This window comes from Engystomops pustulosus, chromosome 9, assembly GCF_040894005.1.
Source record: "Engystomops pustulosus chromosome 9, aEngPut4.maternal, whole genome shotgun sequence".
Taxonomy (NCBI): domain Eukaryota; kingdom Metazoa; phylum Chordata; class Amphibia; order Anura; family Leptodactylidae; genus Engystomops; species Engystomops pustulosus.
The window spans coordinates 43,207,563-43,225,602 of record NC_092419.1 but is presented as its reverse complement, the minus strand read 5'-3'; the positions used below and the strand labels follow the sequence as shown (position 1 = coordinate 43,225,602).

At 40.9% G+C, this 18,040-nt stretch overlaps 1 protein-coding gene and 1 long non-coding RNA gene across 4 annotated transcripts in view; one reads left to right on the top strand and one right to left on the bottom strand.

Moving 5' to 3' along the window:
* IL1RAPL2 (interleukin 1 receptor accessory protein like 2) overlaps window positions 1–18,040 on the top strand; it is a 578,794-nt gene that overhangs the window by 537,087 nt on the left and 23,667 nt on the right. For all 3 annotated transcript variants that reach the window (XM_072123364.1, XM_072123365.1, XM_072123363.1), the window contains 2 exons: window positions 7,689–7,818; window positions 16,844–16,989. In XM_072123364.1, coding sequence (XP_071979465.1) covers window positions 7,689–7,818; window positions 16,844–16,989 — 276 coding nt within the window. The remainder of the gene's footprint in view (window positions 1–7,688; window positions 7,819–16,843; window positions 16,990–18,040) is intronic.
* Window positions 6,971–18,040, bottom strand: part of LOC140076705 (uncharacterized) — a 178,845-nt gene continuing 167,775 nt past the window's right edge. The window contains exon 4 of the long non-coding RNA XR_011849636.1: window positions 6,971–7,755. This is a non-coding gene — a long non-coding RNA (uncharacterized lncRNA). The remainder of the gene's footprint in view (window positions 7,756–18,040) is intronic.

The following is an 18,040-nucleotide window of genomic DNA, read 5'->3' as shown; positions in this document are numbered from 1 at the left end:
GGCTGTAAGAATGGCTTTGTGACTCTATTTTCTATGGAGAGGGGAGAAGTGAGTAACGCTCATCCCTCCTCCTCTCCAGCCCGCCCGACCATAGATGTGTGGGCACATGGCTGTAAATGCAGCCTTATTTTGTACAATTAAGATAGGAATGCTCTTGGTATATAATTCCAACAGAAGGAGGAGAGGTGTGAATCCAGAGCTTCGGGCCCATGCACACCACAAGGTTTTACAGACCCATATAATTCTATGGGGTTCATGCACATGGCTGTGGATTCCATGTCCCTGCGAAGGAGCTGACTGTCCGGGCCACAAAGGATAGAGCAGGTACTATTTGTGCCTGTATTGCGGTCCATGTTGGCTTTTAGAATGGCATTGATAGACCGGATGTAAACAACCAATTATGGCTCCATTGTTTTCGCACATTGCCGTGTGCATGTAGCCTTACATACCCCAATGAGCTTGATCCCTTGGTACGCGTCTGTGTTAGTTGTTAAAACTCATCAATTCACTTTTTATCCTGATTATTACTTTCTCAGGAGAAATAGGATGCTACTGAAGGTGTCTGGCTATGATGTAATCCCCTCTTTTGAGGAGTTGGGATGGGAGTTCACAGCTGACAGATGAATCATATGTATGGATTGTGGTGCGTGAAACGTGCATTTATTCGATTCTATTAGGAAGTGAGTAATACCCCTGCGGAGGACCTGAACGGAAATTGAACAAAACTTTCCTATTGCCGCATTCCCTCATTGTTGGTTCCTGCTTGGTGTTAGGTGAAGTTTCTGTACAAAGCAGTTTAACCTATAAACTACTCTAACTGTTATGTTAAAAATATGTAAGAAAATATTAAAATAAGTTTATGGGCTTCATTGTCAATCAATATGCACATAGCTCTATATAGACGTAACATAAAAGAAGAAGAGGGGCCATTCCTCCTTTAGCAGTGTAGAAGAGGGCGGTTAATGGGGTTCTATCATTCTGACCCTCTACTTTCAGCCTCCTGTTGCCTTAGAGAACAGTAAAGCTTATAGATGTTATTCATTTTCATCCTCCTTCACTGTTCAACAGGGGAGCATTAACACTTAAGAAGGTTATTCTTCCTGCATTCAGTGCCCAGCGTGAAGTGCTAAGTAAAGGCATGAGGCTGTCACCGCAGATAGTCACAATGTTCCTTTTACACATCGGTATAAATTGTCCACTTCCATTAAAGTCAAATATGACACATACACCCACGTACACCTGGAGGTTGTTCAACGTTCAATCATGTAGCCATTTATGATGTTATGGATGCCATAGATCAAATATAGCAATGAGAAAAGTGTTTGTCCCAATAATGGAACAGTACAGTGAAATAATAACAATGGGGTTGTCTTAAAGTGAACTTACTAGACATCATAATCTTAAAATTAAAAAATAAAGAAAAATGCACCAAAATAGCTTATGTCCCTAATATAGCTTCTCATTCATCAGAAAATTTCTACTCCTGTAATTCACTAATCCATTATAAGAACAAATCTGCAGTAATCAAGAGGGATCATAAGGTCCAGGATTATAAACATTTTGTACATACAGTATAAGGCCTCTTTCACACTGCTGTTATAGGGACGTACTTGTGGCTGGATATATGCCACAATAGACAGATATGGCGCCCAGACCAATGCGATTACACACACGTACCGTGTATGAGGAAAAGATAGAGAATATCCAATATAAACGTCCGGGTGCAATGCACCGCTATGAAGAAGGAAGGAGTGAGCAGCGTTCACCCCTGGTCCTCTCCAGCTCGCTGCCATATGCTATTCTGGGCTATGGTCGGTCAGTAATTTTAATACACGATGGGAGGGGGAAGTGCTCCTTGCATAACAACCCCTAGACCACTTCTGGCTCATTAACATAATTTTAAAAATTGATTGCAGAAGGAGGTAGGCCACGGATAACAAATATAAAAAGATTACCCCAGTAAGTGTCCCTGGTTTATCCGTGCTTCAGTTTGATGGTAGATATATTTTACGAACCCTATATGCTAACACACTGGGTAGGAATTAAGAAATATAAGTATTTATTTAAAAAAAACACTGCTGTAGACACACTGGGGAAAATTTACTAATAAAGAGGGACAGGTTAGTACTGTCTTTTAGCCATTTTTTTTTAAATTACACCTAGTGTTCATTAACTTTGTTCAATAGTAGCAAAATGATGCAACACTGGTGCACTTTTGGCACACGGTTTATCTCTTCTTAAACCATGACGACTTTCCCACACTATATCTAAGACATTTGTTAAATGCATGGCCTTTCAGATGACAATTCTGCACCCCCCCCTTATGTATACAGCCCACGCAGCTGCAATAAGGTACACTCCCACCTCAAAATGCAAAATTACATTAATGCTAACACACTTGGTAGAAGGAGATAAGTAACATAAGTTGTAAATAAACACCATAATAGCGAATGGATTAATAAATCTACTAATACAAAATAAAGGGGCTGCCCAGGGTTACATAATGTGGTTGCTTTCCTCCAAAAAGAACATAGATAGATAGTTTCTATTTGATAATGGATGTGTCCATGAAATAGAAGGTGTATGGAAAGACGTTCCTTTCACCTACAGTTTTTAGTTGAACAGAGAGGAAAGGAGAACGGAGGGTTCTGATATACGTGTTTACTGGGCCTTAGCCGCAATACCAAACGCAACACTTAGACAGGTGGGGACTCAATTTGGAAGAAGGTACAATTGTTTTTGTAATCTATGGTAACTTTATGAATACTATTTGTTAACTTTGTTTAATTTTGTGGCAAAATGATGCAACACTGGCATAGTTTTGGCACATGGGCCATGACCACTTTCCTATACTATATCTAAGACATTTGTTAAATGTAGCACAAGGCATTTCAGATAGAATTATACAACTTTGTTAACCAACATGTGTTCAGTCTACGCAGCTGCAATAAGGTACGTTCCACCTCAAAATGAAAAATGGGAATTTATTTAATGTCTAAGTGTAGCATCGGTGTCCATGGCTCACTGTTAATTGATTGATTAAAGCAGGGTGTCAAACTCATTTTTGCTGGGGGTCACATCACCCTTGTGCTTGTCATTTTAGTACTATATAAATGTATCTGCTCCATAACAGTTTGGGGAGGAATAAAAATATTCCTTTGAGGGTAACCAAAAAGCTCAAGTCACAGCACCTGCTCCCCCGTGGCCTTGTCACTGCACCTGCTCCCCGTGGCCATGTCACAGTGCAAAATCCCCCCACCAGGGCCTGAACTTTTGGCTTGGGGCCAGTTGGATTTACCGGAGTTCCTGGCTTGATCACTGCCTAGAGCTAAACTGGTTCACAGTCGCTCGGTACAGGTGGAACAGGCCTGGTACATGACGGGTTGGTATCCGACAGGTGGTCTGCAAGAAAGAGGGAGACACCATGGGGGGAAGGAAAAAGTTATCCCTAGGACACACCCAATGTATGTATATATGAGAATCCCCAGGTAGATGGTGGAGTGGAAGCCATGATATTATGCATCTTCAAGGGATCACACTGAGACCAGGGATGTGAAACATCAACTCACGGGTCCTTTATTTTAGAACACCAACTTGACAGAGGCAACAGATCAAGGTAACAGTATAACTAGTCGAGGTCCCAGGTCACTGGTTGGATGGTGTTCAGCAAACGATGCTCACCGCCTGGTATAGGTAGCTTCAGGCTGGAGAGGTGAGAATTTGCTTTGGCAGTGGTTCTATGCAAGCTTTTGGAGATAGAGTCCTGCAGCAGGAGCAGGCTTGGAGAGCAGGTCTTGGACACATCTGCTTATCACTTATCTTAGAAGAACTCACTCTCTCTGGCACTTTCCAGCCACTAGGTTGTTGATATAAACTTTACCTGGGGCGGAGAGTTCAAGGTGTATCCAACCAGGGACCTTCTTACAACATGGAATAAACATGACATCCTATTGGTCACAGTATAAACATTTCCTTCCCAGTCAGATGTAATGCAGCTACAATATCACACGTAGACAGTAGATGGCGCATGACGTGTGGATATGGGATGGACCCTCTCTTTATTTTAAGAAAAACTTAGACAAGAGAGAACACGATGTCTGGAAAAAATACACAACCACATAACGTAATGGGTGAAATGGCCACAGCTTTATTTAAATCACTGGAATAAAACAAACAGAGCAGGAGTCAGATGACATGCTATGGGTGGAATTCACCAAATACCCCAATTTACAGCTGCCTGACATACAGCACCCAGCCAGACAGCAATAAAGGGGGCGGCACGCTCTTGCTGCCATTCTAGCGGAGCCAGTACACTTTAAGGGCACTAATGACCCTAGTGAAGATTATCCATTGTGTGCTTCATCACCGTGCCCACACCTGGCTGATTTTATCATTACCAGTCCCTTGAGGCTGCCACTTCCAAAGCTCAGCCTGTTCACCACCATGAGGTTTTACATCCTCTATAAGGTAAATTAGTCCACCAATAACGTGCCTGCACCTTCCACCTGACTCCTCCACCGCAAAATAAAAGCTGCGACAGATAAGAAAATGCCATACATATTTTTTGTTTAATTATATATTTCCTTTTGTAACCAAAGCCATGAACATATCATTGAGAAATTTTAATGTCCAGGCAGAAAATGTAAATATGGGCAGCCTCTGACTCACAAAGAGTCATCCCACAGCGCTCAGGAGAGTAAAAAAAACCCCTGTGGAGGAAACCTCTACGGCAGTGATTTTCAACCAGTGTGCCGCGACCCATGGTCGGGTGTGCCGCGGGGAAAGTTCCCCAAACTATGGTGCCCCCTGTGTTTTGTTTCCCGGCGATGCGCAGTCACGGCTTCTTACAATGTAGGAGACGTGTACAATAACACATGCGCAAGTTTTGAACCTCGCGCAACAAAATGACATCACCGAGGCCGGCGCATCATCCTGAGAGCGGAGAGACTCTCGCATTTGCCCACCGCCAAGGTTATGCCCACCAATAATGCTGACTATATGAGCTTTTGCCTGAGTATATGGACTGTTGGCAGAATACTCAGCATATGAGCTGGTACTTTTAGTACTCCAGCAGTATACTGCATATAAAAATGAGAAATGTAAAATGAGAAATACTATAGTCATGAGGCTGGAGTACTACAAATACCAGCTCATATGCTGAGTATATGAGCTGGGACTTGTACTCTGGCCTCATGGCCTTGGTACTTCTCACTGTACCCCTTTATTTTGCAGTATATGAGCCACATAATAATCAGCACCATATACTAAAAGCAGGGAGAAACTGAGAACTGTTGAGGAAGAGCTCCGTGTGTGTCTTTCCACCATTCCTGCCAGGAAACAAGCCCAGGTTTCACACTGAGTAAAATAGATTTAGAATCTATATTATTAACTATACGTATAATATGGTTGTTTTAGTGTCATTTTGTGCTATTTTGGTTGGTGGTGTGCCCCAGGATTTTCTAAGTATAAAAAGTGTGCCGCGGCTCAAAGAAGGTTGAAAATCACTGCTCTAGGGAACCAAACCCTTTCCCTGGGTTTAGCCCAATCTCATCTCATCAACAGTCAATACATTTTTTTTTACATGGTACAAGATAAACAGTAATGATAAACAGAGTCAAAGTACAACAAATAACAGTTACAAACAGTTGTATCGCATTATACATGTAATAGTTAAAATAACCAGTTTTGGTAGTGTGGCAGTGTGTGGTATGCCAGCTGACGTAGGAAGACAATCAGGAATTATTTTCAGTCCGGTAGTTGGTTGTGGAGATAGTCATCATTCCTGGATCTGCAAGTAGTAGCGCTGCAGCGGCGGATCGGCGGTGGCCTGCTGATGACTGGCTGCAGTGCACCGTTTGTTTCCTGCAGCAGCTCCTGCTGTGATTGCACCACGTGGATGTAGGGATGCTGTGCTGCGCATTGTGACTAGCGAATCATGTGTCCAGCACACTCTACATTGCTCTGCACTAGTCATAGGCACTAAGCACAGGAGCATGGAGCCGGGGCATGGGCTTTGTGTTTGACACCCGGTGATTAGAGCTACAGTGATACTTCTCTTTACTATTGATATGTGTCTGTGCAGGAAAAACAACAAGTAGTAAACTATTCTGTCACTGCTTGAGGAAATAATAAACCCAGCTCTACTACACGTGTACATGGCTGGGGCAGATATCACATGGGGGTCTTGTGAAGGCAATGCGTGCCAGCATACAAGTGGAAATGTTGAATAAGGCTTTTATCTTTTAAGTGTTGTATGTCAGCGGAGGTCAGATGGGAAGACAAGTTTAAGTTGTCATGTTTTTTCAGTATCCTTGTCTGGGAATGTGGCAGATATAGAAGAATTGGGTTTTTCTGTGTTTATGGGAGCACTCATCAGGCTTGTGACATATGGTACTATTATGCATCATTTATAGGATGACTTGCAAGAGCCAGCAGGACTCTGCTCCTTTGTTTGTTTAATTCTTTCTTTTTAAAAGGGCTTTCATGTCATTCCCAGGGAGCGCTCCCTCATCTCATTTTTGACCTATTTGTTTTGGAGACGGATGTTTTTGACATTTGTTAGTCTTACTTTACGAGGATGTGACCTCAGCTCGGTCCCCCGTTCATTGAGACACTAATTAATTTATAATCACAATGTTCTGTGTGTGATCCTTGTGTAACAGGTGGAGTTCTAAAACTCTGAGCAGCGCAAGGACAAAAAGTGCTCAGCGAAACTAAAACCTTTTTTTTTGGTTGCCATGTTCTGAATTTATCCGTGGACCCACCTTATTTTAGTAAAGAACTACTAGTAGGATCCAGTCCTAGAATAAGGATTTTAAGAAGTAATGATCTTAGGATTGTTTCATCTATATTGTATACTAGCCGTAGTTCCCGGCGTGGCCTGGGATAGTAAATAACTGCTCTTAGCTATAACAGAATAGAATGGGTTAAAACAAAATAAATATTTTATATGTATCTGTCTCTCTCTCTCTCTGATTGTCTCTGACCGTTTGTGTCTGTCTGTCTCTGAATGTCTCCAAATGTGATCCATGTGGCTGTTGTAAATCATATCTATTAGACTCCCCTGATCTTATATGATATGAACATACCCCTCCAGATACAATTTCTACACTTTCTGCATAATACAACCCCCACAGCTTCTCCACCAGGCAATGAATTCTTTTAGTGAATCCAATAATATTAACATTTGCCTTTTATATTTACCTTATATTCAACCCATTTTATTAGGTTTTCCTGATAAAGCCCTAGCAGATATGTTCCTCGTAGTAACAGATATGAGCTTTTCATAAAATTCAGCCCATTTACTTTTACACTTCATTGTGGAATACTTTTTTTATGTCTTTTATTTGCTTTTGCTGTGAAAAACATACAGCCAGTTGTTCAGGCGCGCGCATGTGGCTATAAGTTATGTTTTGCTAGGAAAGGTGAGGGTATAAAGTACACAACTCTACAACACAATGGCATTGGGAGCTTCATAAAAAAATGATACAGCTGTAAACTAGAGGGGACACAAAGACACTCAAATAAAGTGGAGCTGCAAACAGATATTTTAAGGCGGATGTGTGTATATTGCATGAGTCAAACCGCACTCAGAGTGTCGGCTGAACTTTGGCAAAGGCCATAATTCTGTTTTTGGATAAGAGGAGGGCAGAGGCACATAATGTATTTTCTTTGTTTTCTTTCCTCAGGCAGCCCACTCAGTGTATTCTGCAGAGCTTTCTTCGGATTTAGTGGGGAATCCGGTCCTATGATCTACTGGATGAGAGGAGAGAAGTTTATTGAAGAATTAGAGAATCATATAAAGGAAGGAGTAATCCGGTAAACAATATTTCTATAAATAGTAATGATTCTTCTAGACAGTCATTTGTGGGTTTTATATGTACAGTAATTGTGTCAAAATACAACTATCACACAGGTTTCTACTTTTAAAGGAGATCTACCACCTGGATCTAGAAAAATAGTTTGAGAATGGCTACATATAGATAGCTGAAACGTTGTATTTTCCACTGGTGAAATAAAAACCTTTATTCACTACAGAGTGCTAAAACGGTGGATAAGAAGTTAAGAGAAGAGTAGATCCAGCTTGAGGGGGGACACACCAGTATGCCAGTGTGCTTAGTTTACAATCCTTGATGCTGGTGGTAGATTTCCGCTAACTTTATGGAAATTAGCCTCATGGTGCATGGCCATTCATGGTGGTGCTACCAACATATCTCTGTAGGGAAGAAACACCTTGAAACAAGAAAGCAGATACAGTTGTGGCACAGCCACAGAGTCAGTCTTCTCTCCGCTACACCCATACAGCTCCCTCAGCCCTCCCCACTTTTTTTCATATGTATTGATCAGGGAGGCATAATGCAAGAGTCGAACTGGCACACATAGGATATATCTGCCACTTCCTCCGGTACTCACCTCACACTGTCAGGTAATCTAAATCAGCTATTATAAACTATTGAATAGGCATTTTAAAATCAGTATAGCATAGGATATTGAAACTGTCATCAAGTAAAAATCATATTCCTGGTGACAGTTTAGCGTTAAAGTGTAACTGTAACGTTACTTGGCAAAAATTTAGTTTTACAACAGCTGGAGAGAGCCTTTGAAATAATTCCAATGATACATATACCATGTTCTGACTTATTACTAGCCTGAGATATAGCCTCATATCTATCAGCCATACTTGTAAAATCATCTTAGCTTTTGCTGAAGTGGGTGGGACTTCCTGGTTGTGACACATCTAAGGGCAGTGAGGCCAGAGCATGAGCATGCAGAAACAGCCAATCAGGAAACAGAATCGTTGTTACTGCTAGTATAGAGATCTAGTGCAGAGCAAGGCAGGGAAGACAAAGAGCACTACAAGAGCTCTGAATCATAGTAACAATTGATCATACAGTTACAACACCACAAAGAAAAAAATATATTAAAACATGCCCACCTACACCATAAAATACCAACATAGGAATAAAAAGATGAACACATGGTAACATCACAGTATGAGTAAACACACATCTGAACACACATTCATTAGAATTGATAGGGAGCTTGAGCTCTGTATTTATTTGTGCATTAAAACTCCAGACATACACAATCCTGTTGCATTCAAACTTTCAAACACAATCAGCTCTGCAACATACCATTCCATGGGCAGTACAAAGAGACTTCTTCCTTGTTATTGGATGACCTGAAGCATGTGATCAGTCATATTGTGACAACACTCAAGGTCCTGGAGTTTTTAAAAGCTGCCAGCAATAGTGAGGACTAATATTCTTTTGCACCCACCAGCTACAGATCATCTCCTAGTGCCCCTCCCAACAAGATCTACTGACCCTCATCTCTGGCGTACAGATACAGATTCCCATGGCCACCAACCCAAGCAAAGTGGGGGAGAGTAGCCAGGGGGACAAGGTAAAACCCCCGCTAGTAGGGAAAGGTTGCAGATAGCTAATAAGAGTAAATTAGAGATTTTTTTTTTATATTAGCTTAGTGCAGATTTAGGCAAAAGTTTTTATATTTTATAGTTGTTATTTAAGTAATTATTATGTCATGAAATATTTTTCATATAAATTTATATTATAATAAATATACTGTAAATAATAACTAATAGAAATTATATTTTCAAATAAATTTATTTTAGTCACTTGCAGATTTAATGACCGTTTCAACCATTGGCATGTGCAATTATAAAGAAGCAAGAAGGAGATTAAGGCATTACATATTGTAATATACTTTTATTAGCCTCATGACTGACTATTTTACTTGCATTCTACTTTTATTAGATTACTCTCTAGACCAACAGAGGACAACAATGTATAAATATAAAGAAATGAAGCGCAGTTGTTAGTTTGCTCTCCAAGGCCAGATAAGAAGTAGTCATTAAACAAAGAGGACCAGGAGGGAATTCTCTGTCTGTGAGCAAAACCCAATATCAGGATAAATGTTAAGATTTAGGTAATAGGGGAAATCATCCATAGGAAAATCAATTTTTCCCTGGAACTGTCAGCAGCACATTACAATATCAATAGAGTGAGAGCAAATGATAAGTGAAAGTCTTCCTAAAACCAAGTGAGAAAACTGTGTTTCTTAAAGCAAACTCCAGATCTGGAGGATATGCAGCCAGTCTCCAGTAAATGTATAATTAATCTGTGAAAGATCTACATGTGGAAATCTGGTGTAGATTCCTAGTGGATTTTTAGCACATCCGTGTGGATAATACTGTATATTACAGAATATTATCTGCAATGGAAATATGACTTTGGTAATATACAGATAAATGGAATTATTTTCACCATAGTAATCCCATGGCACTCCTGTTTTATTGGTTACAAAAAATTATTATTACAATTGAAAAATATATTGTGCATATGGGTGGGTGATTGTGCTCCGTATTTAAAGTTAATGGGAACTTGTTAACACTATAACTTTATAACCCCAACATTACCTTCTAGATAACTGTAATTGTATTTTCATGGTTCCTTTGTGTATTCTGTATGTTGCATCTTCATCCCAAAAAACACTTTTATTCAGACTGTTTACTCTCATCGATGCAGTCAAGGAGGTGGGAGATCTCTCCTGCCCCCTCAAAGCTGCTGTGCCCTGTAAACCCACCCCTCCACTCGTCCCTTGGCGCTGCCTCCATGTTTGAAAACTCTGCGCATGCACAGTGTGGCTTGTGGTGCAGTGAAGCTTGTCCCCAGCTGTATCCAGATCTGCACTGCACAAGCGTGTAGTGTGTGCAGTCCTGGGTATGCGCTAGAGATAACTGGCCATGCTCCTCCCAGCTGCACGACGCATGCGCAGTGTTTTCAGACACGATCGCTGTTACATGAACATGGGGCAGTACCAAGGGACGTGTGCACTGGTGTGTTTTCCAGACTCATCAGCTGCATCGATGAGAGAAACCAGGCTAAATAAACATGTTTTTTTAGGACGAAGCTGCAACGTACAGAATACACAAAGATACTAAGGTACTATTCAGGGTTTATAGTGTGGTTCTTTCTGTACCTTGTCTTCTCAATGCTTTGGAGATAGTGGATTGTCCTCGAGATACAACCTTTTATCCAATCTTCAAGGTCCTCAAAGAATACTCCGGTATTTCTTAGAATAAAAACCCATGATGTGATTAATACATGATATATACTCCAAGAGCAGTCCAACTCAGCAGTGGCTGTTGTCACCTGTTACTAGAGTAAGTGATGCATTACAAACAACCCCTACGCGTTTCGAAGGAGAGACTTCTTCAATGGTCGGGGATTATGTTCTCTGTCCTCTGGCTTCCTTCAATCGATTATCAGTGGATCCACCTTTGAACAAATACCTTGTCTTTGAGATCTATATATATCCCTTATATATCTACACTCACCGGCCACTTTATTAGGTACACCATGCTAGTAACGGGTTGGACCCCCTTTTGCCTTCAGAACTGCCTCAATTTTTCATGGCATAGATTCAACAAGGAGCTGGAAGCATTCCTCTGAGATTTTGGTCCATATTGACATGATGGCATCACACAGTTGCCGCAGATTTGTCGGCTGCACATCCATGATGCGAATCTCCCGTTCCACCACATCCCAAAGATGCTCTATTGGATTGAGATCTAGTGACTGTGGAGGCCATTTGAGTACAGTGAACTCATTGTCATGTTCAAGAAACCAGTCTGAGATGATTCCAGCTTTATGACATGGCGCATTCTCCTGCTGAAAGTAGCCATCAGATGTTGGGTACATTGTGGTCATAAAGGGATGGACATGGTCAGCAACAATACTCAGGTAGGCTGTGGCGTTGCAACGATGCTCAATTGGTACCAAGGGGCCCAAAGAGTGCCAAGAAAATATTCCCCACACCATGACACCACCTCCTCTGACCTCTGGCATCAACAAGAACCTCCGCCCACAGAACTGCCGCTCACTGGATGTTTTTTCTTTTTCGGACCATTCTCTGTAAACCCTAGAGATGGTTGTGCGTGAAAATCCCAGTAGATCAGCAGTTTCTGAAATACTCAGACCAGCCCTTCTGGCACCCACAACCATGCCACGTTCAAAGGCACTCAAATCACCTTTCTTCCCCATACTGATGCTCGGTTTGAACTGCAGGAGATTGTCTTGACCATGTCTACATGCCTAAATGCACTGAGTTGCCGCCATGTGATTGGCTGATTAGAAATTAAGTGTTAACGAGCAGTTGGACAGGTGTACCTAATAAAGTGGCCGGTGAGTGTATATCTATTTATATATACCTATACACATAGTTCCCAAAGACAAGGTATTTGCTCAAAGGTGTATCCACTGATAAGCGATTAAAGGAAGGATGTATATATGTATATTTATATATCACTATTCACTCCATGTTAGTTGTAAAATTTATCACAGCCCAGACCCGGCACTATACTGTCCCGATGTCCGAAAATCTTCTTCTGATGCGACGCCTTTCTACAAAGAAGTACCTTTAATGACCGACGTAGATTCCTGGTAGGGTGGTCATTAAGGGGTTTATGAACATCTATCTGATATAAGGAAGAAAATTGTGAGACATCAGTTGTCACGTCACTGTATAGAAAAACATGCAGGCAGTGACGGGAACAATTATTTTTGGCATAGAGCAGGTAAAACCTGAATGAAGAGACGGCAATTTTATAAACAAAATCTCCCATACAGAAAGTAAGTGGATTTATGACCTTAATACTCTAAATCGAACTGGAGTAAATAGTGAGATCAAAACTTTTGCTTTCTTATATATTTAAGCAAAAGGTAATGTCACCGAAGTGGAGTCTGTGAAGGCCGCACATGTACCCTGATTATACAGATACAACCACTTGCAGGGGGTGATCCGAAACATTCTTGGAGTAGTAGGATTAATCATGATTTTTATCCTAAGAAATAGAGTAGTCTTAGAGTGCCTTGAAGATTGGATAAAGGGTCTGCTTTGCAAGCATAACAGGTAAGTCTACTAGTTTCGAAGCATTGAGAAGACATTGATGCTATTTAACTTTGTATATGGAGCACAATCACACACATATACGCACAATATATTTTTACTTCATTTTCAGTACCTTGGAGAGGCTGGGCCCCATAGCATATTTATGCATGGGGAACCCCTTACCCTTAAATTATAAACATATTTTTAAAATCACACACATTTATACACTCAAATATACACACATTTACAGAATATACTTGTATAAACATGCATAAAGTTTTACACTCATACACACATTAATACACTCCTACACATGTATAAACTCATACGTACTCATTTACGTGTATATATATTTATACATTTATGCATACATTATATACAAACTCAAAGTATATACAGTATGTACACATCCATACATTTATACACACATTCTGCATAGCACATAGACATTATAAACACATAGTATATATACATAGAGATAGGGAATTTATCAGACAGGGGAATTTTTCAGATGCTAGCACTCATGCCTGGGGGCCTCATCACCTTCTACAGCCCAGGCAGCTGCTGTGTTACCTGATGCTGGACCTGCACCTCTTCTGCTATTTATTGAGGGACTATGTGTGCCGTCTGGAGGGGACCAGCATTCGCTTCTGCCAAGGACCTGCATATCCGATTATGGAGCAGAAAGGGAAGAATACAGGGAGTAGGTTGGCAGATGCTGGGGGAGAGAGGGGACATACAATTAATCCACACCCCCTCCTCCTCACAGGGTGGTGGGCCCCTGTAATGAAGTTGTGCTGCAGTGGCACATTAGGGGCAGGAGCACTGCAATTCTCCTGTACGCCATGGGCCCCTGATCCTTGTGGGCCCTGTAGCAGCTGCACTGTTACAGCACTGCTCCTCTGATTAGATCATGGAATCTGTAGGGTAATGCTACATATTAAGTATCTCCAATCATGGACCATACCTTAGAGACCTGACAGCAAAAGGAGCAGAACAGACCCTATCTTTAAAATGTACTTTAAGGTGTTAAATATAAAAATGTCTAAGAATTTACTAATGGCTTTTTGTGGCTTTGAAGTCTCTTTTAAGCATAAGTGAACAGTAACAGCTTTGCTCTGAAGTACACAATGTTTCTAGAGTAGTATGTGTAAAAGGTCAGAGGATGGAAATAAACCAGTGCATTGATCCCTGATTATGGAAATGTCACTTGTACAACACTCCAGCTCTTCTCTTAATGATCAAGGAAATAGCAATATGTCTTATAGAGGAAATGCTATAAGGGCTCTAATGCCAAGCAGTGAACCCGCTTTGTAGAAGTCATCATGTAATAGCATCACTTCCTCCACTGTAATCCTTGCTTTCATAACTGATCATCACAATGTTTCTGGTCCGTGCTTCAATAATCCTGCAATGGTAATAATAAACTCCACGTCTTTCTAATTAACTGAGAACTACATGTACTGCAAACACTGTAATTACTCTGGAAAGCTACAAGTAATAAGTGCACTTGATGAGGAACTCCAATAACACATTCACATGATTCGACATTTGTTTGTCTTAAAAACAATATATATTACCTTTTATCTTGAATGATTTCTGGGTGTTTTGGTGATATTATGAGGTGTTGATAATGAAAATTATATAATAATTAAAAACAGAATGTACATCTATATATGGGAATGATTTTGTCTCCTCCGTTGGAAAATTGTGTACACACATCCTTAACCACGATGGACTTCAGTTTTTTAATGAAAGTCTTTAAAGAATTTTATTGCAAAAGTATGGTGGAAAATAATTATTTGGTCAATTATAAAAGTTCATCTCAATACCTTGTTATATGTTCTTTGTTGGCAATGAGGTCAAATGTTTTCTATAAGTCTTCACAAGGTTGGCACACGCTGTTGCTGAAATGTTGGCCTACTCCTCCATGCAGATCTCCTCTAGAGCAGTGATGGTTTTCTATAAGGTTTAGATCTGGAGACTAGCTAGGCCACTCCAGGACCTTAAAATGCTTCATATGAAGCCGCTCCTTCGTTGCCCCAGGGTTGTGCTTGGATCATTGTCATACTGAAAGACCCAGGCGTTTCATCTTCAATGTCCTTGCTAATAGAAGGAGGTTTGCACTCAAAATCTCACAATATATGGCCCCATTTATTATTTCATGTACATGGATCATCGATCTTGGTTCCTTTTCATAGAAACAGCCCCAAATCATGTTGCCTCCCTCATTCTTCACAGTAGGTATGGTGTTATTTGAATGTAACCCTGCATTCACTCTCCTTAAAACACAAAGGGGGTCATTTACTAAGGGCCCGATTCGCAGTTTCCCGACGTGTTACCCAAATATTTCCAATTTGCGCCGATTTTCCCTGTATTGCCCCGGGATTTTGGCACACGCGATCGGATTGTGGCGCATCGGCGCTGGCATGCATGCGATGGAAATGGGGGGGTGTGGCTGAACGAAAACCCGACGGATTCGAAAAAACCGCAGCATTTTTTTAAAAAAAGTGTCGCGGGACTCATGCTTACCTTCACTAGGAATAGGCCGGTGAACTTCAGTGCATTCCGGCGGGCCTCACCGAACTTCAGCGCAGCAGCGCCACCTGGTGGACGTTGGAGGAACTACCTTAGTGAATCCCGGCCAGACCCGAATCCATCGAAGAGAACGCGCCGCTGGATCGCGGATGGACCGGCTAAGTAAATCTGCCCCAAAGAATTGTGTTTCTACCAAATAGTTCTACTTTGGGTTCATATGTAATTCTCCCAATACTCTCATGGAATATCCCAATTCTTTCTAGCAAACTTCAGATAGGCCTGACTATGTACTGGCTAAAGTAGGGGACACATCTGGAACTGCAGAATTTGTGTCCTGGTGGCATAGTGTGTTTCTGATGGTAACATTTGTTACATTGGCCCTTTCTGCAGGTCATTCACTAGTTCCTGTGTGGTTCTGGAATTTTTGCTCACCATTCTTGCGATCATTTCGACCCCACTGGGTAAGAACTTGCGTGGTGACCCTGATTGAGGGATATCATCAGTGGTCTTGTATGTCTTCCATTTTCTAATTATTGCCATTGATTTCTTCACACCAAGCTGCTGCGTCTTGTAGATTGTCTTCACAGACTGGTGCAGGTCTACAATTTTGTTTCTGGTGTCCTGTGACAGCCCTTTGGTCTTGTGGACAGGTGTCTTTTATACTGATAACAAGTTAAATGCCGTTAATTAGTGATGTACAGCGGAGCCTCTTACAGAAGTTGTTACAGGTCTGTAGGCGACTAAATACTTATTTCCCACCATAATTTGCAATTAAATTGGTTACAAATCAGATAATATGATATTCAAGACTTGTTTTCACATTTTGTCTCTCATAGTTGAGTTTTACCTATGCTGTCACACACAGGTCCCCTCATCTTTTTTTAAGTAGGAGAACTTGCACAATGGGTGGCTGACTAAATAATTTTTTCCCCATTTTATTTGTGAGCTATTACTACCATAGCTGCATCTTAGGGCTGTTACACAAGGGGAAATTTGGTGTGACAAATCCGCTCTGTGTGTTGTCATATGTTTTTGCAGATTCATTCTGTTGAGGTGACAAAGAAATGTGGCCAAGAGATGGACAGAGTTGAGTTTGTCATGTTAAACTTTCCAATGTGGAACGTTTCATAGGTGGAAGGATAAAAGTTATGACTTCTAGGACCCACACAAATCTTGAGAACCTGCTTTTTCAGTTGAGCGAATGAAGTGACAATTAAGTTTATTGCTGAGTAGGTTATGTGCCCTGAGCAGTGGAGGTTAGTAAGTCACTTCCAGACACTTCTAGCCCAAGCCAACAGTGTAATCCTTATCTTATGCAACATCAGCTCCTAGGGGAAATGTTTTATTTTAGGGTCTCTTAACTTGGGCTCATTCATGTTTCTCTTTGATTTAGGTTACTTAGAGAACACCTTGGGGAGAAGGAGGTAGAACTAGCACTAACATTTGACGCCATACAAGAAGGAGACCTGGGAAACTATACCTGCCATGTGGAAAACCGAAATGGCCGCAAGCAAGCAAGTGTCATCCTGAAAAAGAAAGGTAAATATGGACCTCAACTTGTATCTCCAACTTACCTCCTTTTCACAAATAAATATTTTTCTGCTTTTTTAAAATTAGTTTTAGAAGGACTATGTTTACTTTAGCTTGTGTGCTGTGTTTTTTTGGGGCAAGTATGTGGGGTAGATTATCCTTGAATCAAACATGATACTGGTAGTGAGTACTTGGCTCAAGAGCCACCCCCCAATAATTTGATTATGGTTGATTATGGTCCCAAATTGACCTGTATGAGGGATGTACATGGAGGAAAACAAAAAACTTTTATACTTACCTCAAAATCACGTACCAATGCATCCTCTTGCAATGAGACAACTTAAGCCGAAATAGTGCCCTGGCTTTATTGTGCACGTGCTATAACTTAACAAAATAACTGAAGACCTAATGGAGATGTTAAACGGTGTAAACCCTTGCCTAGGCTATCCCGGGGTATAAAGTGGTCTAGGCCATTTTATACCCCTCCAGGTAATTTCATTCCCCCATTGGTAACAGTGTGATTTGGACAAGAATTACTTATTTTTCTATATTTTATTTGTGATTCAGCTCTGATAAGTGAGAAACTTTACTGACTCCTAACATCACTGTTAGGCTATGTTCCCACATTGAGGATCTGCATCCCAATGGGTGAGAGTGTATAATGCAGATGCTGCTTCTCCTCTTATATTTACTCCACTCCTGGTTTGGAAATCAAAACCCCCCATTCTTATCTTTGCATTCACATTTATTATCCATACAGTGGAAATGTTTCATTCTTTGCTTCATTGCAGCCAATTGGCAAGATCAAAAAAGTTCTTTTATGCTCATTAATGTACACTCTGCAGCCATCTTGACAGAAAAAAACTGAAATGTAGCTATTTTTGCTAAATTTGCTAAATATTCAGTTATATAACTTTGGCCTAGACCACTTTATACCCTGGGGTAACATCTGGTTTAGGCCAAATTATAGCCCATGTATGATCTGAGACAGGGTTATTCTGAACTGCTATGCTGGGCCTAACAAAATTTAACATGAATGGTAGAAATTATTTGCTTTATC